This window comes from Alosa pseudoharengus, unplaced genomic scaffold, assembly GCF_046254945.1.
Source record: "Alosa pseudoharengus isolate Yale_2024_CS ecotype anadromous, Long Island Sound unplaced genomic scaffold, YU_APseudo_1.1 YU_APseudo_1.1_scf_24, whole genome shotgun sequence".
Classification (NCBI taxonomy): Eukaryota; Metazoa; Chordata; class Actinopteri; order Clupeiformes; family Clupeidae; genus Alosa; species Alosa pseudoharengus.
Genome location: NW_027468689.1, coordinates 4,490,362 through 4,511,222, shown reverse-complemented (window position 1 = coordinate 4,511,222; position 20,861 = coordinate 4,490,362). Strand labels below are relative to the sequence as shown.

Here is a 20,861-nt window from a genome sequence, read left to right as displayed (position 1 = left end):
GAGAAAGACCAGGTTCAGTCTTGTACTTAATCAAGAATGATGCTTTAGATGCATTATAAGTTTGCATATGTCTGTGCCTAAATGTGTTCTTGTGTATTTGGGCGAGCATGGGTGTGTTTGTTTGTTTGTGTGTGTGTGTGTGTGTGTGTGTGTGTGTGTGTGTGTCTGTGTGTACATGCCATGTGTGAATGTCCTGTTCTCCCTTAATTGTGCTGTTTATTATTATTTTTTTTTTTAAAAAACACTTAATGTAGCCAGACATTTTTAGTGTGTCAGACAGAATTTGTATGCATTACCACCAATGCCAAAGTCACAATATAGACTCCGACTATATATCACCATAGAGACTCCGACTATATATCAGATATCCTATTGTTGAACAACCCAGTGGAGCTCCAGCACAGGACTGTCTGGTATGGGACTGAGGGAAGATCTGGTTCCCCTGCCCTCCCCTGTATCTTCTAAACAAATCATTTTGTTGTTGTTGTTGTTCAGGGTTTTACGGTTTTGCTGACTTTGTTTACAGCAGGTCCTTTTACGAATGCCTTAATATTCACACTTTGACTTGGACATCCTCATCTGACTTCAGTCACAGGTTTCATATCACATACAGGTTTGATGTTAATGACCTCAGAAATATTTATTAAAGTATTGTATCTACGAAGTATAAAATAAAACCTAGTCCATGCATACATTTTAGTTGTAAATGTACCAGTATTACTTTACTTGTTTTGTTATCTATGGACTCGGAAAATGAGTCATACTCTTGTTATCTCACTGAATGTGTAGAATTATGTCACAATGTTGAAAAAATATTCAGAAGAAAATTATTTCAAAGTGAAAATAAAACAGACAAAATATCACACAGCTTGTGACTTTGTCCAGTATTTGATTGGATTAAATTAAATTCAGTTCAGTTTTCTTTATTTATGCAATGCCAATACAATAGGAAATCTCAAGGAGCTTTACAGAGTCTACTCCCTAGAGCAAGCATTAACAAGCGACGATGGCAAGATACAAGTCCCTTTGAACAGGAAAAAGCCTTTAAAAAATAGCAAATAATGGCTCATAAGGAGATTCCATCAGCTTGGAGGTGTGAGGGGGGGGGGGTGCTGCAGGTAGAAAGGAACTGATGAGATGAGAGATTTAAAAGGAAGCAGAAAAATCAGGAAGAAATATTAAAACATTAGCACACAAGATTGATTGATGGTTGATGAAATTGAAAAGAGATAGCATTGTAAGACTTGGATGCATGTAGGCCTAAGTTCTAGATCTTTAGTAGACCATTTCTATTAAGGAATGTTGAAGGAGGCAACACGATCAACCCGTTCAGCACAGTGATTTGTTTTTCAGACAAGGAGTGGAAACTAGATAGGTTCTGAAAAAAGAACAGATCGTTTGTAAATGAGATGGGTGTTGGGGTTTGCGAACATGCAGCAGCGTGCGATTCGTACTGTGAAATGGCTGAAACCTTTGTTTTTTCCAGACGTATTGACATAATCATTTGTGAAACCTTAAGCGTATTTTCAGCAAAGTTAAATAGCCCAGTGAGATGGTTTCTTTGTTCTCTTACCCCAGCCCATGTAGACCCTCACATGCCCTGCCTCCAAGAGCAGCTTGGTGTGGAGAGCCCGCTTGAGCTGGGCTTTGAACGTCAGGTCTGCCTTGCGGCGAAACTCGTGTGCCCAGAGTAGGGTGGTGCCACGGTGACAGAAGTGACACATGGTGTCCAGCAGCTCCTTCTGGCAGTTGTGATCGTGGACTACGTCTGCTGCCAGGACGAAGTCGTAATGATAGATGGACAATGGGAATGACCGAGCGAGGTTGCGCCCCCATTGGAGAACTTCCACTTGAGGTGAGTATTTTGAGCGCCCTTTGGTATTGGCACTCAGATTCTCAGTCAGGATTTCCAGCACCTCTGGCAGGTCAGTCGCGGTTACCCAGGCACCTTTAGAGATGACCAGTGTTATGATCAGTTTTAATAATTTCCTAATTATTTGAATGACACATCTCCATGTTTGTGTTTAATATTATGTGTGACTTGTCGATATTGTATTGTAAATTGCATAATTATTAGTCGCATACATAGATACTATTGTAAAATGTAATGAAATGGCACTAGATATTTAATTAATATCATTTATTTTTCAATTAATATTTAATCATTTGGATATTTAATTATACAGCTCTGAAAAAAAAATAGAGACCACTGCACATTTTTTCACATGTCATCCTACAGTTGCTGAGTGACATTCAAATGAGTTGACGGTTATATTAAAAATTAAGAGACCGCTGCAAATTTGAATATGACCGTCGATGTCACTCTCAGCAGCTGTAGGATGGCATCAGAAAAAGGTGCAGTGGTCTGTTATTTTTTTTTCAGAGCTGTGTATAGTTACATTACTATATTACTGTTTACCTACCTACCTACATGTACCATGTGTTTTATGGTAGGCTACATGAAAAACTTTTTACATATTCATTCGCATCATACAAATACCATGGCATTTATTTGGCGTTATGGACGTGACAGTTTTGCGTGGAATTGCCCTAGACTACTTACCAAGAAGACTGGCCACGATAGCCACTATGCCAGTACCAGCTCCCAGTTCCAACACTGACTTGCCGTGTAAATTGACCTGCTGCCTCTCAGTCTCTAGGAATTTACAGAGAACCGATGTCTGAAACAGAACAAGGAACAGACCAAGAGCAAATAATTATTTGTAGTAATATATACAATATATATGAGATATAAAAAATATTTAGGATTAGTGGATTTTTTTTTAATAGTTCTCACAGCAGGCCCATGTTTTCCTCCACTCCAGCTCAGGGGGCGATGTACAGTTATTTCATATCCAAGAAAATGATGGATTTCTGTTTCAGAGTCTAAATGGACAGGGCATCTGAGCGTTAGCTCTTCATCATTTGCATGTTTGCTCTTAGCTTCCACTGCAAAAGAAGAAGAATAAAATCAATATTATGTTAAGACCAGGCCTAGCCATATTCTTAGTTAGCAAAGAACTTTGCCACTCCTGTTAGGTTGACAGGTATGTATGGAGAAGACCGAATACAGAATAAAATATTGTGTTATGACAGGCATGTTCTTAGACCAAGAACAGAAGTTTTGCACACTTGTTAGGTTGACAGGTGCAGATGGAGAAGACCAAAGATCCCGCACCTTGTGCAGGAGTTTCTTAGCGCCATATTCTTAGTGACAAAATCTTAGCGCCATATTCTTAGTGACAAAAAAAATAGCACTAAAGATTTATTCAAGATTAAATTTTGCCTGATTATGTAGACAGTGACATTTTTAATTGCATTTAACTGACAGAATTCTCAAATTCTAACAAGCATTACAGATAAAAATACTTACAGTTTAATCCATTCATTTCACTTGTTCTACAATATGATATTGGTAATTTATCCACTTTGTTTTCATATTTCTCATAATCCTTTTCCAAGTTATGCTCTCCGTCTCTCAGTGCACTGGATATGTTTTCTTTAATGTCTTTGTCTTCTTCTTGCTGTGCTGTGCTATTGCGATCACCTTCATCACCACTCGCTCTTCTTTCTTTACCTTCATCACCACTCGCTCTTTCTTCACCTTCATCACCACTCGCTCTTTCTTCACCTTCATCACCACTCGCTCTTTCTTCACCTTCATCACCACCCGCTCTTTCTTCACCTTTGTCTGAGTCCTTGTCTCCACAACCGTCCCCCTTCGGGTCATCATTTCCTTCATCGCTCACCTCTGGTGCACAATATTCTTCTGTTCCCAGAACATCTCCAATATGTCCATCAGCTTCATCTATTTTTATTTTCTCATTTCCTCTCTTCTCTCCATTCTCATTTAAGTTTGTGTCCACATATTTATTTTCTGTATTTCTGTCCTGGTCTCTGCCTTCCACTTCATCATCTGAACATCTCTGCTTTTTCTCTTCCTGAAAGGCTTCTATCTCGCTGTGTGTCGCAACGTCCTCAGCAGGCCATCTATTTATCTTCTCTTTTATAGTTTGGTCTTTATCCTCCTCCTGCTCCACAGCCTGCATGGTTTGGCCAGAATCTGCTTGTAGCTCCCGTGCAGTGGCCATGTAGATCCTTATCTCATCTTTTTCAGCCAGCAGCGTGGTATGGAAGGCCTCCTTAAAGCGCTCAATAAAAGCCAAGTCTGCTTGATAACGAATCTTGTTGGACCAAATGAGGGTGGTTCCCGATTGGCAGAAATGGCGCATGGTGACCAACAGTTCGTTCAAGTAGTCGTGGTGGTAGACCACATCAGCTGCCAGCACGTAATCATACTGATGAGTAGTGCGGGGGAAGTTGCTCTCCAAGTCGACTCCCCAGGAGAGAGTTGTTACTTGGGCTGGGTGTCGGCAGTGCCGCTTGGTGTTCCGCGACAGGTTACATCTCAGATTCCCCAGAATCTCTGGCAGGTCAGTTGCCGTTACCTTGGCACCTACGGAACATTTAATCATTTTAAAATTTAAATGTACTAATTCTAACATATAGCACTTTTTGCAACATTCGGCAAATATCTACTCATGATCCGCTAGCTCTCCATTCTTTGAGAACACTGTAAAACAAAAACAAAAACAGTCTTCTTACATTGGGCCTAGCCCTGGCTCTGTGAACTGGTGAACAGCGTGTAGGCAGTCTGCCCCCCCCCCCCCCCCCAACAATTCTAAAACACCTGTATGGAGTTTCTCTGGGAGCATTGAAGGGAGGAATGAGCTACCTCTCTGGTGTGTTTTGTTTGGTATTTGGTTCAAATATAGTGTAAGGTGCTTTAGACATCTGCTAAGAAGCATAAACATAAATATAAACATAAATATAAACAAATGCGATGTCATCCAACATCACTTACTCTACCTTTAATCCGTTAAGAAGCATAAACATAAATCCAATATGGCGGAGGTCCAATATGGCGGAAAGTGACGTAATAGGAGTCATTGGACTTAGGTCGGTCCAGGGATTCCAACGGTGCCTGATATTTGAAAATCGGACTTTAATGGTCACATGTGTGAATGCGAGTCCAGTTTCGACCCATTGGTGGCGCTAGAGTGTTGAGGATAGAGTTCTGTAAGTTGGTGAGAGTGATCATGGGACAGTGCAGAATCAGTGTGCCGAATTTCATAACTTTAGACCCAGCGGTTCAATTTTCGGCCAGATTTTGACCTGTTGGTGGCGCTAGACGCCTGGGTTTAGAGGTCCGTAAATGAGTGTGAGTGGTCAGTGGAGTGTCCTGAAACTTTCTGACAAAAAATCTGCACTTTTTAGCCAGGCGTTCTATGGGCTGCCATAGACTCCAATGGCAGAGGTACAATAATAATAATAATAGGAAAAACTAGTAACCCAATGGGTCCCTTCGCAGCTTTGCTGCTAGGCCCCCAAATATAAACATAGATATAAACAAATTCAATATCATCCAGCATCACTTACTCTACCTTTAATCCGTTTATAAAATTACTCCGATTTGCTTTTTGTTTTTCAAGCCTCTGTTATACACGTAATAAAGTATACCTACCAAGGAGAGTAGCCACAATTGATAATAGTCCAGTCCCTGCTCCAATCTCAATGGCTGATTTATCAAGTAGATTAACCTGCTGTCGGCCTGCTGGTGTGTCCAGGTACGTACACAGAGCGACTGCCTGGGGTGGCAGAGATAATTGTTCAAACAGAGATAAAAGTAACATTGTTCAAACACATTTACCTTAATATTGCTGTCAGGCTAATGGTTAACCTATAAGTATAGTATATATACTTTTTTGATCCCGTGAGGGAAATTTGGTCTCTGCATTTAACCCAATCGGTGAATTAGTGAAACACACTCAGCACACAGTGAACAGAAGCAGACACTAATCCCGGCGCAGTGAGCTGCCTGCTACGACGGCGGCACTCGGGGAGCAGTGAGGGGTTAGGTGCCTTGCTCAAGGGCACTTCAGCCGCGGCCCACTGGTCGGGGCTCGAACCGGCAACCCTCCGGTTACAAGTCCAGAGTGCTAACCAGTGGGCCACGGCTGCCCAAATCTAATCTAATCCAATCTAATTAGTGAATATGAAAAATACGGAGCCAGGGAGGTGTGTCAGAGATAATTACTTTTGTCTTTGTGTCTACAAGGTCAGAGTTACAGTACAGAGCTCACCCCTGGCCAGATCATAGAACCGTAGGAATCCAGGGATTCATAAATGCAGATCTCATAACCAGCAAAGTTGAACATTTCTTTCTCTGGTCTGTAGAAGACACTCGGTGACCATGTACTTTTACAGGCCACCTTGGAGTCAGAATTCTCTGCTTTGGGTGAAGAAAGAGATGCTGGTGAGTGACACTTGAGGCTTTAGCACACACACACACACGCACGCACGCACACACACACACACACATATATATATATGTGTGTGAGTGCGTGTGTGTGTATCAGAGGAGGCTCCTTCATTGAGGAAAGGGAGGAACACCCTCCCTAAAATGTCAGAGAAAAATAACAAATATATAAAGTGAATTACTAATCTGATAAATTACTGTTAATATTACTATTTTTAACACTTTGAATGAACAAAATCGTTCCCCTAGATCAAAATGCCAACAGCACCCCCTATCGCAATTGAAAATTACTGTATGGAGGAGCTTCCTCCTCAAGCCCCTCATTGAGTGAAGTCCATTATAAACGCCTCGGACCCCAGCGGCTCGTGAATCACGTCGTTTTCAATGGCCAAGGGAGGAAGCTCCTCCGTACAGTAATTTTCAATTGCGATAGGGGGTGCTGTTTTTAGCGGCAACGGTTCAAGAATGTTATCTGCAGTCAAACTACGAATCTTATGTTGAACGGAAAGCTTGGTTTTTGCTCGTGAAATAAACAGTACAATGGAATCAGAGGACAATCTCAAATCTTTTATACATTCAAATACACTGCGAATACACTGATAATGTTTATCAAAGCAGGAAGACCAGCTCCAAAAATTCATATTCCAAAACAAGATGGTAAGTGTAGGCTACTGAATGCTACAAAGTCAGACAAATAGGCTACTCATGGCTAACTGGTAACGTTAGCACAGAAAACAATCAGCCATAGCCTACTGCTGGCCTGTCACATTAACAGCTTTAAAAACAATAGCATGTTACAAATAACCACATTTAAGGTCTATTTTTAATGGTAAATAGTTACATGGTTTTATAAAACAAGTGTCTATTTTTATTATTAGACTTTTTTGCCAATGTATTACTCAGTGTAATCCAGACTTTCCGTAATTTTGCACATCTGGAAAACAGTATTTCATAACTAGACCTACATATCTTCCCTGACTTCCCAGACCTAAATTTACATTTATTTACATTTACATTTATTCATTTAGCACTATTATCCAAAGTGAGTTATATATTTAAATTATATTACAAAGTCCATTGTCCCTGAACGAATTGTCCCCCCCCCCCATAGTACATACTGCTGCTATAAATGTGTCTGGGTAGGCGGCCTACATACTCTATTGTTTACATATGCCATCACAACCTCACATTTGCCACTAACGCCAATCAAGCAGACATTCCTTCCTCCGTTATTTTTTTAACCACCAGCCGCCACTGGTGTGTATATACACACACAATATATATATATATATATATATATATATATATATATATATATATATATATATATTATACACACAATAAAATATGTAAAATATATAATAATATATGTGTTACATAACCAGAAAAGGGTTCGGAATATGTGGAAAATCATATATGATACTCACCTAAAGTTGTCATGGTTTCTTGTTCTAACTTATCTGTTCTTTGCTATCATCTCCATCACCATTTGGTACTTCCCCTGCTTAATAATAATAATAATAATAATAATAATACATTTTATTTGTTACATAGCACCTTTCAAAGCACCCAATGTCGTTTTACAGAGTAAACAGTAAAAAATAATAATAATCAGCACACAAATTAAAAACTAAAATAAAAACAGTGGCAGTAAAAGGCACATTAAAGTCCATAAGCTATCTTGAAAAGGTGGGTTTTAAGAGCCGTTTTGTATTGTGAGATGGAGTCGAATGTGTGAGAGGAGTATGAATGTGTGAGAGGAGTATGAATGTGTGAGAGGAGTACGAATGTGTGAGAGGAGTACGAATGTGTGAGAGGAGTGAGTTCCACAGTCTGGCTGCAGCACAGGAAAAGGCCTTTGCTCCCATTGTGCTGAGCCTGATGTTTGGTACTGACTCCCATTGTGCTGAGCCTGATGTTTGGTACTGACTCCCATTGTGCTGAGCCTGATGTCTGGTACTGAGCCTGATGTTTGGTACTGACTCCCATTGTGCTGAGCCTGATGTTTGGTACCGACTCCCATTGTGCTGAGCCTGATGTTTGGTACTGACAATAATCCAGCTGTAGATGATGGTAGTGAAGGGGACGATGTATAAGTCTGTAGGAGTTTACATATGAAGGGCAGAGGTTATGCAGGGCTTTGAATGTCATCAACAGGATAGCTCTATCAGGAGAGGTGTAACATGTTAGGAGGACTTTGTGCGGTTGATAATCTATGCTGCAGAGTTTTGAATGAGTTGGAGGCGATGGATGAGGATTGCATTGCAGTAGTCAATGTGAGATGTTACAAGGGTGTTGACAAGCACTTCAGCAGAGCATTGTGTGAGTGCAGGGCGCAGTCTGGAGATGTTTCTGAGGTGAAAAAACGCAGTCCGACACACATTATTAATGTGGTTGATAAATGAAAGGGTACTGTCCAGGATAACACCAAGGCTCTTCACCTGTTTGGAGACAGGTATGGTGGTCTCACCAAAGGAGATTGAGGAGATACTGTTTTTTGCAAGCGTAGATGTGGTGCCAATAAATAACAGCTCGGTTTTCTTACTGTTGAATTTCAGATAATTGCTTGTCATCCATGTCTGTATGTCATGGAGACAAGCAATGAGGGTATTGCGAGGGAGAATGGTAGTTGGTTTGGTGGACACATAGAGCTGTGTGTCATCAGCATAGGAGTGAAAGTAGTTGCCATAGTGATTGATATTCATCTCGTTGTTGACCATCTCCTCTTTAATATTTTGGACTGCTTTTTTTATTTACTCTCTTGCTTTGCTATAACTATATTTTGTTTGTGTTCATGTGTTGCTGGGCTGTTTCAGATAGTTGTGTTTTTGTTGTGTGTGACTTCGGGGATCACATCTCACTCTACCAGATGTGTGGTTTTAAAACCTTCGTTGACTTTCTATATGAATGACAGATCAAATGAGCAGTCAATGTCAGCCTCTGTGCCCAACTGTCTGCCTTTTCCCAGATCAGGGTGGAAACTGAGCATGATGACCGGTAGCTTTTCCAAATAGACATGCTGGTACAACACAAACTGCTACCATATAATTAGGATGATGAATGGCTTGGGGGAATGTTGTTTCCAGATCTTTCTTCCCTGTGCTGTTGGGAGGCGTTCTCACAGCGCCCCCTGGTGTGTCGTAACAGGTTGCATCTCAGCTTCTCAAGTGTCTCTGGCAGGGCTGTGGCTGACACTCATTCATCTGCACCAGAAATGTCTTGAATATTCACCTTTTTCTTGAAGAAAGACATTTTTGAAAAACTTGCCTATCCTTTTTTTTTTTCAATTGGCTTAACCAGATGAACTATGTTTTAACTATGAGCCTGCTGATAAACTCACAAAGCTAGAGCCTTCATGTATTTAAAGAATTAAAAATAAATGCATATTATGATGACCATATATTTCCATTGCTTTAAAGAAGTATTAAAGAAAATATACAATTGAAGATCCTGTTCAAAATATTACATACAGCTTTTATGAAACAGTGCTTTGCAATATAATGTTAATTTAGCATATTATGTTATTTTATAACTGACCTTAACTTAGATTTCCTTTCAGCGCAAGTCAAGCCTCTGATTACACTTCACATCCTCACGGTCCTGCACCCTTTTTTTTATCGGCTTTCATGATTCCCAGTGACATGCTTGAAAGCTTGTTGTGAATTTATGTGTGTTTAAAGGTCTTCATGAGACATACGAATACGGTTTGGAGAGTAAAAACATCATCCATCAGGACACTCCCAGCATCACAAGGATGGAGCAGTTTAGAGTGTATTTATAGCCCCTGACTGATAAGATCCCCAGAAACAAGTACGCGGACAAACACTCACCCATGAATTTATGGGTGCATGGGGAATATCAGGCTTTGAGAGTTGGGCAGAACTGGCAGGGGGACATCTCCAAAGAACATTCCCATAGAGCTAAGTGCGGTCTGCTAGCAGGGGGACATCTCCAAAGAGCATTCCCATAGAGCTAAGTGCGGTCTGCTAGCAGGGGGACATCTCCAAAGAACATTCCCATAGAGCTAAGTGCGGTCTGCTGGCAGGGGGACACCTCCGAAGAGCATTCCCATAGAGCTAAGTGCGGTCTGCTGAAGGGGCCAAAGGCTGATCTGAGACTATAGTAAACAAAGACATTGGAGGAGGTTAGGACAGACGGAAGGTACTACAGATAATCCTTGTCCAGACATTACAAGAAAATTACAGGAACATTGGAGTCAGTTTTAATTCCAGGTTTGTGGAGTTCAATCGCACCATATTAAAAGCAACCTTTACTTTTGTTAAATGTTTATGTATTGCTATCTTTCCTCCATTCTCTCCCCTACATATACTATTGATTTTGTTTGTTATTTGGTGTGCGCGCCTGTGCATGCGTGAGTGTGTTTGTGTGTGTGTCTATGCGTGTACACAACGTATGTGTTTGTGTGTGTGTGCGCGTTTGTGCGTGCACACACACGTACGTGTGTGTTTGTGTGTGTGCATGTGTATTCTGTGCACTCCTCTTGGCATGTAATTCACTCCCATTTGAGGCTGATGGTTCCAATATCACCTCGCCATCTCAAACTGGCACTCTTACTGTCTCAACAACGCAGCCAAGTCCTAACATACTCAGGTTGTTAAATCATTACTTGTCTCTACCTTGGCACTTCAAATTTGATATACAACCCTATGCTATTTGCTCTAAATTAAGCAAACTCTAATGTGACACAGATGACATCTGACCAGATCCATTACAGTATTTGCTATATGCCAGGTAACTTAATCTGTCCGCAATGTGGGTTAAGCATGTTGTGGTATTTGTCATGCTATCGTAGTGTTATGTTATCATATTTTTTCTTCATTTTAATCTTTTTCCTTCTTCACCTTTTTGATGTTTTTGTTGACATTTTGTTGTGTGTTTATTACATTGCTTACTTACCCGTGAGTATAATTTTATGCATTTAAGACAGCTTGAGCTGGTTTGCCTTTTTATGAAAACAGGGCTGTTGAAATGGTCGAGGCAGACAGGCAGAGTACATGTAGAATCTTTTCACCTACTGTAGTATGCCTTAAATTTGATTGGTACTGTCACTTCCAACTGCTCTGGTTTGGGCATAGTTGCCAACAAGAAAAACAAAAACAATGCTTGAACGTTCTATTTTGTTTCCAATCTACTTCCGCTTCATTAAGATAACATATGGAATGTTAAAATGGAAGCCTTGTGGGAACAACTCACACTCACTCCCTTTAGCACCTCACCAGTCCCGGCCCTGTCACTACAAGCGTCTTATGCTTGATTACCCTCAAGCACATTGGACTTTTCTTAATTTAATTTATATAGTGTATTTAGTTTTGTTAGTTTTCTTATCTTCTACTGTCTTTATTGTACAGTGGAGTTTAGTTATATGTTTATACTTATGTTTACCATTTCTGCTGTAAGTGCATGTTGTGTGTTATGTCTGTATGCTACTGAGACCCTTGAATTTCCCCTTGAGGATCAATAAAGTATCTATCTATCTATCTCTCATCTATCTAACAACTATGACGCTGATAATGGAACTCTCTTGAAACGTCTAGACCAAATTCCCGACCTCAAGTTTTGTGGGCGGGGTTAAATACAGGCTGGTTTCCTGGCTAGGCCTCCATAGTATAACAATATTTTATTCATTTAGCAGATACTTTTATGGAAAGCGACTTATATATGTCAATTAACTGTAAAAGAAACTGACTGAATCCTGAGAGTGGCCATACATTACATCAGAACTCACTATGCAGCTAGCTAACTAATGAACCCCTTATGTAGTCATGTAGTCATTTGATTAATTAACGGTTAACAAATAACAATGATTTGCTGAGGTAAAGGCACAATGTTTCATTTTGGTTGATGAAACAACATGTCCAGCACCATCACTGAAGAATAATTAAAGTTGGACAAAATTACATTTTACAGATTACAGAACTAACAGTCCAACACATCATCCAACATCATGTTGAAAGCACCAAAAGTTTATTGTAAGACAATAATTCTGGACTGATACACCAGCATGTATTATACATGCTGTATGTTATTGTCATTCAATCAACATCAAGGGTGAGCTTTTAAATACCACATTTTATGTGCCCTTGAAGTAGGAAAAAATCACTTCAAAGTACCTGAATTGTGTACATTTCAATTGATATAAAATACTGGAACTTTTGACCAACTTGTTTGACTGTTCCAAAAATACCCAGCTGAAAAGAAATTCATAAATTAAACCTTTGTTAATATAATTGTAGCTGTCTATCTCAACAATAGTCACAGAAATATGTACACCACAAAATTAGTCACAGAAATATAGTCACATATGTACACCAAGCACACAAAGACGGAAATTCACAGAAGTAAAGTTTCAGGGACACATACAGTACGCACATTCACTGGGACAAATTTCATCGTACGCATATTCACTAGGACAAAATTCATGTCCTGGCTACTGAATCTTTGTGACTACTGTGCACTAGTTAGTTAGTTAGTTAGTTTATTTGTCCTTACATAGGAAATTTGTTATCACATACCATACAAGCCTCACAGACATGAAATACATAGATACACACAGTCACGGTTCTTCACCCACCACCCTGTCACCACATACCCCACCCACATAGATGTTAACAGCACATATACAGCACATATATCACAACAACACATATACAGCACATATACATCACATTACACAGATACAAACAGGAAAACCATCACCAGTTGGCATTACACTAGGTTGTGTCTCTGACTTGTGGTGACCAAGGGATTCTTCTGGTAGCACGGTAGAGCTTGATCTGGAGGCTGGGCAGATCGTAGAGCTCCTCGATGTCAAAGAGCTTCTGGAAACGGCCAACAAAGCTATTTTCCAGGTCCAGCCGGAAACGCATGGCCCACAAGATCACCGTGTCGTCCTGACACAGGTGGTCAAACGTCTCCATCAGTTCGTTAAGGAATGGGTGTGCGTAGACCACGTCAGCCGCCATGATGTAGTCAAAATGACAGGACGCACGGGGGAAGTGCTTTTCCAAGTCCTTGCCCCACGTCAGCTCCGTCACGTGCGGTGGATGGCGACAGCGTCCTCGAGTATTGCGGTTGACGTTGTACTGGAGGTTCCCCAAGATCTCTGGCATGTCAGTGGATGTCACCTGTGCTCCTAATTCACATGGGGAGAGTGCAAGAGATGACCAAATCAATATACATGTAGACAGAATACAGCCACATAATGAAATGTGGGAAAGTACATGTACAACACAAAATGCAACGCAACAACAGATATGGAACTGCCTATACTGTACAATATTGAACCGCAATGCTGCTTTGTATTGCATTGCAGAGATGCCTCAAAAAATGCTATAACTACATATGAATATGTGTGTGTGTCTGTTTGTTTGTTTGTGTGTGTGTGTATGTGTGTTTGTGTGTGTGTATGCATGTATGTGTGCACATATTTATGCAGGTTTGTGTAGTGATATCATACCCCTTTGAAAAAGTCAAACAAGTTGTGTGTGTGTGTGTGTAAAACTATTGATGAAACTAATGTAAGATCAATGTGATTAATAGGCTCAGGTTACTTATTTGTTAGCTGGTGAAATACCGCAGGCTAGTGCTTTTTCCTTTGTATTTGAACCTTCTGAGGAGGCACAATGACCTAGTTGCTCGTATTTGAACCTTCTGAGGAGGCACGATGACCTAGTTGCTCGTATTTAGTTGAAGCTACGGAGCTCTGCAGGTGTCATTGCAAGATTTGTTTGTATATCGAGAGAACGTGCGCTTGTTTTAGTAAATCATGTGCTTGTTTTAGTAAATCATGTGCTCATTTCACTAAATAGTGCACTCGTTTTACTAAATTGTGTGTTTGTGTGCACAGTTTAGTAAAATGAAATTTAGTAAAATGAGCGCACAATTTAGTAAAAACAAGCGCACATTCTCTTACAAAATATATCTAGTAATGTACCCTCCCAGGCTCCAGATGAAGGTTTCAGACATCAATAAATCAATCAATCAATCAATCTGCCATCAGTCATAATATTGATTCTTACTGTTAGCTTTTCAGAGACTGCTACATACAGTATCAGGGTCAATCTTGTAGTGGAACAGATTCAAAGTCATCTAAAATACTAAGACCAACATATACAAACGTCAACATTTTTTTCAGTAAGTATACTTCCAGTGAGGCTATTCGCATGAAATTTTCACCGGACATTAGTATTAACTTAGGTAATCCACACATATATAAAAATCCAAACAATAATGTCTAAAAGTAGTGTTATGAGTAAAAAAGTGGAATGGCATAGGGAAAAAGTATTGAACACGCTTAGAAAAAGCAGTACACAAACACAAGGAATGGCAAGGAACAAACTGGAATCTATAAGTAGTTAGAGAAATTATCCCTCCTATCTGTGCAAATTCATATAAGCTGGGTTAGTACATACTGGTGAGCTATAAAAAAGTTTTTTGTTAGAAGGGTGTCACACAAGAAACATTTCATGATGGGTAAAAGCAAAGAGCTCTTCCAAGACCTTTGCAACCTTATTGTTGCAAAACATATTAATGGGACTGGTTACAGATGCACTTCAAAACTTCAGAATCATCCAGCAAGCAGTATTGGAGCCATTATTTGCAACTGGAAGGAACATCACTACATCATCAACTGGCCATGGACAGGATCTCCTTGCAAGATTTCTGACCAGGAAGTCAGAAGGATAGTCAGAAGAGTAGCCCAAGAGCCAAGGAGAAAACTCCAAAAAGATTTGGAGGCAGCAGGTACAATTGTTACAGAGAAAATCATAGGTAATGCACTCCACCGCCATGGCCTCTATGCACCCTCATCCCGCATGACTCTATTGCTGAAGAAAAACATGTCAAAGCTCGTTGAAAGTTTGCTACACAACATTTGAACAATCCTATGAAATACTGAAAGAATGTATTCTGGTTAAAAATGTAACTTTTCGGATGTCATACTACACACCATATTTGGAGGAGAAATGGCACTGTGCATCACCCTAAAAATACCCTACCAACATGGAGGTTTGGAGGTGGTGGCATCATGGTGTGGGCTGTTTTTCATCTCATGGTACTAGCAGACTTCATACAGTTGAAGGAATGATGAATGGAGTCATTTTGTTCTGGGAGAATCTTTACATCCACCAGGATGATGAGGATGAGACATTGCTAGACCTTCCAGCAGGACAATGATCGATCCAAACCATTCAGCAAAGGAAGCTCTCAATTGATTTCAGAGAAAGGAAATCAAGGCCCTGACTTCAATCCAATTGAACAGTTTTGGAAGTTAACTAAAGATCATGATTCACAAGAGGGACCCCTGAAATCTTCAATATTAAAGGACTATCTGTTTAAAAGAATGGGCCAAACTCACACCAGAATACTGTGACTGATTAGTTTCATCATACAGGAAATGCCTTGAAGCTGTCATTACGAATAAAGGCTTTTCCACAAAGTATTTAAGAAATTTCAGCAGGCGTGTTCAATACTTTTTTCCTGTGTCATTCCACTTTATTGCACATAACTCTACCTATGGACTTTAATGTTTGGATTTTATATGGGTGGATTATCTGAGTTAATACTAATGTCTGGTGAAAATTTCATGCAAATAGCCTCATTGGAAGTATACTTACTGAAAGAAATGTTGACGTGTTCAATACTTATTTTTCCCGCTGTAACCACGTTTGGAACTACTCCATATATGGTCATTAGGGTCCCACACCAGATAACAATGTACGAACACAACTACAATCTGATTACCCTCCAACAGAGAGTGACAATCTGATTACCATCCAGCAGAGAGTGACAATCTGATGTAGAAATCAATCTCGGCCCTTTCCAATAGATTTAGATCAATTAATGTAATTAACATGACACAAACAATCCATTTGTATGATATTGTCAGATTTTTCTCATGTAGTTTCCATTGTTTTTATGTGGATGAGTGCAATATGAATTAGGTCAACAGGTTAATAGCTGCGAGGGTAACTAAATGCACTAACTGTCCAGTTGTCAGTGACTGGGGGCATATTTAAATTTTCTTCAGGACAATTAAAGTACCTTAACTTAATGTCAGTGCCATAAAGACAGCCTAACAAATATACACTACCAGTCAAAAGTTTGCACACACACAAACTTATTTATGTTTTTTTTTTATTTGATTCCTTTTTTTTACTACATTGTACAATACCTACAACATCTGAAGTATGACAGAAGACAAAGGTCTCTAGAAATATATTATTATTATATTAAATATATTATCAACCTCTATGACAACTTTTGCTGATAATTGATATTATTAAAGCCAACTTCATTCTTTTCATTTAAAATAGTGAAAGACAAGCAGCTAACAAATGCTCCCAATGTATGGGAAATCCATCAAGGCTGTTGGAAATCCATTCCAGCTGACTATATCAAGTTGGTTGAGAGACTGAGCAAAAGGTCTGTACCTTGAAGAATTTAACATATTGAAAATGTTTACACTTTTTGTTTGCTTACAAGATGAATCCATGTGGGCTATTCCCTAACAATAACCACCTACTCAGATAAATAAATAAAATTGAAGATAGATAAAATAATATAGATATAGAAAAGAAAACATACATTTGACAGTTGGTGTGTCCAAACCTTTGACTGGTAGTGCACATGATCATCTCCAACCTGAAACTGAATTTCTAAAGAATTTCAGTCTAGTAAATATTAAAATGAAGGCCTTACTCATTCTTACCTAAGAGACTGGTTACAATGGTGACGAGACCTGTCCCAGCCCCTAATTCAATGATATTCTTGTCCATCAGGTTGTACGTTTCACGGTGAGAATCCAGAAAATGACATAACACTATGGCCTTCAAACAATTGACAACAAATAGATTGTTTGTTCAAAGCAGACAATATACCAGCTTTTAACAGGCAGATATTTGTATGGACATACTGTGATATAGACATAAATAATAGAAATAATGTTACATATTGTCTTTAGATTTCGCCTCATTTAGTTAGTGACAATAATAACATACAATAAAAAATGTAGCAAAGGAAGGTAAAGTAAAATGATGCAAAATTGGAATAACCCTCAGGAGGAAATGGACACAAAACTCAGACACTGCACATGTTGGTTGATCAACAGCCTCACGCATCTCCACCTCACAAATAATATAATGATGATTATAAACTTACTGAAGGCCAGAGCATGGCTCCATAGAGATCTGTAGACTCTTTGATGCGGATTTCCAGGCCAGCAAAACTGTAGCCCTCCCAAGCTTCTGTGGTGATGAGGGAAGGCCGGAAGTGCCTCTCCATGATGGCTTTTGCCAATTCTGCATTCCTAGCAGCACCTGGGCATAATATCACCACAGTCAAGCCTTGACCATAGAACAAGGGTTAATACACAACAATGTCATCCATTTTATTAACATAGATATACCATGCAGGAACAATCTTGAAGAGTCTGAAATAATTCTGGTAGACAACTGCTATCTCAAATGCCACCCAAGCACAACACACAGGCTCTCAAAATGTAGCATTGTCTCCGATATTATCACTGCAAAAGAAAGGCAAAATTGACTTCTCATTTTTAATTTTAATTTACTTTTAATTATTGATTTTAAAGCAAAGTGCCCAAAGATCATCAGTGTGTTCACGTGGGGACCATGACCCAAGATTTAAGGTACAAATTAAAGTACACATTAAGTGTGTTCAATTGGGCTGGAGTATAACATGTCACTCTACATATCTCCAAATGGACCAGTATCACATGCATATGTAATTTGCTTGTATGTAAGCTTGCCTCTCTTTCATTAGTGTCAGCTTTTCTAAACTTTCTGTTGGCTTTTAGCTGGTCACCTGGCTAGTTCCTGCCAAAACCTGCTGGTTTAATCATACATGAAAGGTTCTTAGAAATGGGAGTACGACTGGATTTTTTTTTTTTAACGGACATTGACTGTTTAACCTCACACCTTCCAGTTGAGGGGAAATAGTGATGGTTGTGTGAATGTACAATGGCGCCTCAGGGTGCCAACTATTTTTGACCTGATAATAAGTCATACCCAGTTTAAGCTGGGTTACATTCAGCCCATTCAACACCATGGATCATGGAGTGTGTGTGTGTGTGTGTGTGTGATATAAGCCATATGCATATATCATATATGCATGTATATATTCATATATGCATGATATATGAATGCCTGAACATGAAACTATTTCCATTAAAGTTACTCAAGCCCATGGTCAGGTTACATTTCTAGGTCCAGAGGTCTGGAGAGAGAACAGGGGATTTACATAGAGGGAGGACTCTGTGTGTAGCGCCCCCTAGAGGGAGGACTCTGTGTGTAGCGCCCCCTAGAGGGAGGACTGTGTGTGTAGCGCCCCCTAGAGGGAGGACTGTGTGCGTAGCTCCCCCTAGGAGAAGATGAATGGCTGGCCTCCTTATTCCTGCCCTCTGGTGACTCAGGTGTTCATTGCAAAGAACTGGTCTAAAATTAACTGTGCAGCTCATTCCACGAATCAAATGCACAAACACACATTAAGCAATATAAATATAAAATGCATCTGGCAGTACAGCCTGAAACTACTTTTTAAATCCTGACGTCCTATCTATAACTAAGTAATGCACCAACATATGTAGGACATTTATATGTCTGTTGTAAGTGTCTATTAGACATTATATCCTTTACTGATTCTTCACTGAGCCTTCAGAGCCAAGCCAAGCAGCAAAATACAGTTGAGTAGAAGTTTAGATTGTTGTTGTTACTGCATTTGAGAGTTTTGCCGCCTTTGACATATGATATAATATTCAGCTTCGTTGGCCAGAGTCCTATATCTAGTATATCTTATGTAGTACTATTGAATCTTAGCATCCTGGACGGTGACAGATAACACAACCAGTGCTGACACATACTGGTCTCTTATTACACACCAGTTTAAAAATAAATCAGTGAGAACATTGGAAAGTATTACATTTGAGGGGAAAAAAAACCCTTTTTAATATTCCAAAACACATATAACTTTTGTACCATTTTTTAATCAATGGATCATTCCTGTTTGTGTAGTCCCTTAATTTCCCACTTTAACTGGCTAGATGTGTTACAATCATGTATGTGAGCGCCCTTAGTGTCCCTTACCGTTTGTCTCTGCCAGTGTGTCATTCTTGATCTCTTTTTTCTCTGGCTCCATGTCTTTTAGTATTTCCATTTCAGTGCTGCGGTGATGCTCTAGTGATGTCTCTCTGGGCTGTGGGGGTCTCACTTCTCTCCTTCCCCCAACACCAATAGAATGGAACTCTGGCTGATGGAATGCAGCAGCTGACCTGTCTAAAATGGGTCAGGGCTGGTGGGGTGGGGGCATGTGCCACTAAGCTCAGGAGGCGCACCATGTGCCATTGTACACAGTGGCCGGTAGCCATGACTACAGCGGCCTCTACTGACAGGCACATTTACTGACTGGCTGAAATCTTGACTCACCTTGGATGGAGTAAAAAATACGGCACCTACAGTCAAGTAAAATGCTTGCACATGCAGCCAGTAACATCTCTGTACACGATGGAAAATAACCAGTTGGGGGTTTATTGCCTTGATAGGAGGCTCACTGTAAGGTATTTGTTTGAAAAGGCTCAAAATGAACCTATTTGGTTTGTTTATTATTATTATTCTTATTTTATCTAATAAACATTCATTGAAAGATATAAAAACTTGGCTCATGGCAATTAGTCATGTACAACTCTGAAACATACTGGAAGTAGGAGTGATTCATCAGTATAAGGTTGACTATTTATATATTTATACTTATAGGGTTTATTATTGTTCCTTGTGTTAACAGCAGTTAAGTAAGTTGTATAATCACATGTTTATCAGGTCTTGATTTTTTTAAAACGATAGAATTTTTGTGCTTTGTGCAGTGGAATGCAATCTTTTTGTAGTCATATAGTGGCAAACAAGTTGAGCAGAGCAGAGTTTTCTTGCAAGCATCCTGCTTTGATGTCTTTTTTGCTTTGCTGTCAATTGATTTAAAAATAGCAGGTATAATTTTACAATAACAGTTGTGGGTCTGCACGGTGCCTTGGCTTCGGTATAAATAGCTTTTACTTTTCGGAGGCATTCCCATTCCGTGTGTGTGAAAAGAAAAGGAAGGATTAAACAGCATCTGGTATGAGTTTCTCTTTGAGCCTGTTCTGTGCACAGCAAAAAGAAATCTCAGAAATCAACGGCCGTCCCGTCTAATTCCATACTGTACATGTCATTTTCATAAACAAAATACTTCTACGGCCAGGGGCATAATTTCTGGGAGAGAGGGTAATAAATAATCATATTAACTGTTATAGAACAAGAAGAAGTAGTCCAAACCCCGCTCCCCCAATGTTTAACCCAAAGTTAGACTGTACATGTCTGCCAAGTAATTTGGTCCCGTTCTACTTAATGATTTATAAACAAGCAGAACCAGAAGTCAATTCTGTGAGACTGTGACTTACTGGAAGCCAATGCAGGGACTTAAAGCTGCAGTTGGCAAGTCTGACAGATTGAGGGGATTTAGCCAAAATTTTAAATGT

The 20,861-nt window shown here is 39.6% G+C and overlaps 3 protein-coding genes across 3 annotated transcripts; all 3 read right to left on the bottom strand.

The window, feature by feature from the left end:
• Window positions 1-1,111: 1,111 nt before the first annotated feature.
• LOC143142152 (protein-lysine methyltransferase METTL21C-like) lies at window positions 1,112-3,447 on the bottom strand. Its single transcript, XM_076302876.1, has 4 exons — window positions 3,374-3,447; window positions 2,798-2,949; window positions 2,564-2,681; window positions 1,112-1,948 (listed from the first exon to the last, which is right to left on the bottom strand). The coding sequence occupies exons 1-4, from the start codon at window positions 3,387-3,389 to the stop codon at window positions 1,536-1,538; spliced, it is 699 nt and encodes a 232-aa protein (XP_076158991.1). The 5' UTR covers window positions 3,390-3,447; the 3' UTR covers window positions 1,112-1,535.
• On the bottom strand, window positions 3,391-9,905 carry LOC143142713 (uncharacterized). The gene is made up of 6 exons (XM_076303788.1): window positions 9,857-9,905; window positions 7,747-7,820; window positions 6,144-6,292; window positions 5,525-5,648; window positions 3,486-4,456; window positions 3,391-3,399 (listed from the first exon to the last, which is right to left on the bottom strand). The coding sequence occupies exons 2-6, from the start codon at window positions 7,757-7,759 to the stop codon at window positions 3,391-3,393; spliced, it is 1,266 nt and encodes a 421-aa protein (XP_076159903.1). The 5' UTR covers window positions 7,760-7,820; window positions 9,857-9,905.
• A 2,204-nt stretch (window positions 9,906-12,109) lies between these two features.
• mettl21e (methyltransferase like 21e) lies at window positions 12,110-19,517 on the bottom strand. The gene is made up of 4 exons (XM_076302874.1): window positions 19,441-19,517; window positions 17,498-17,655; window positions 17,049-17,166; window positions 12,110-13,472 (listed from the first exon to the last, which is right to left on the bottom strand). The coding sequence occupies exons 1-4, from the start codon at window positions 19,508-19,510 to the stop codon at window positions 13,051-13,053; spliced, it is 768 nt and encodes a 255-aa protein (XP_076158989.1). The 5' UTR covers window positions 19,511-19,517; the 3' UTR covers window positions 12,110-13,050.
• Window positions 19,518-20,861: the final 1,344 nt, after the last annotated feature.

Bases quoted from the DNA above. Each gene is read 5' to 3' on its own strand.
- LOC143142713 (XM_076303788.1), bottom strand. The intron at 5,649-6,143 runs GTGAGCTCTGTA...CTGCCACCCCAG, and splicing joins GTTCTATGATCTGGCCAGGG to GCAGTCGCTCTGTGTACGTA. The intron at 4,457-5,524 runs GTAGGTATACTT...AATGTTCCGTAG, and splicing joins AATTGTGGCTACTCTCCTTG to GTGCCAAGGTAACGGCAACT.
- mettl21e (XM_076302874.1), bottom strand. From the start codon at position 19,510: ATGGAAATACTAAAAGACATGGAGCCAGAGAAAAAAGAGATCAAGAAT. The intron at 17,656-19,440 runs GTAAGGGACACT...TATTATGCCCAG, and splicing joins CACACTGGCAGAGACAAACG to GTGCTGCTAGGAATGCAGAA. The intron at 17,167-17,497 runs GTAAGTTTATAA...AATTGTTTGAAG, and splicing joins GAGCCATGCTCTGGCCTTCA to GCCATAGTGTTATGTCATTT.
- LOC143142152 (XM_076302876.1), bottom strand. The intron at 2,682-2,797 runs GTGAGAACTATT...GTTCTGTTTCAG, and splicing joins GAGGAAAACATGGGCCTGCT to ACATCGGTTCTCTGTAAATT. The intron at 1,949-2,563 runs GTAAGTAGTCTA...TCATCTCTAAAG, and splicing joins TATCGTGGCCAGTCTTCTTG to GTGCCTGGGTAACCGCGACT.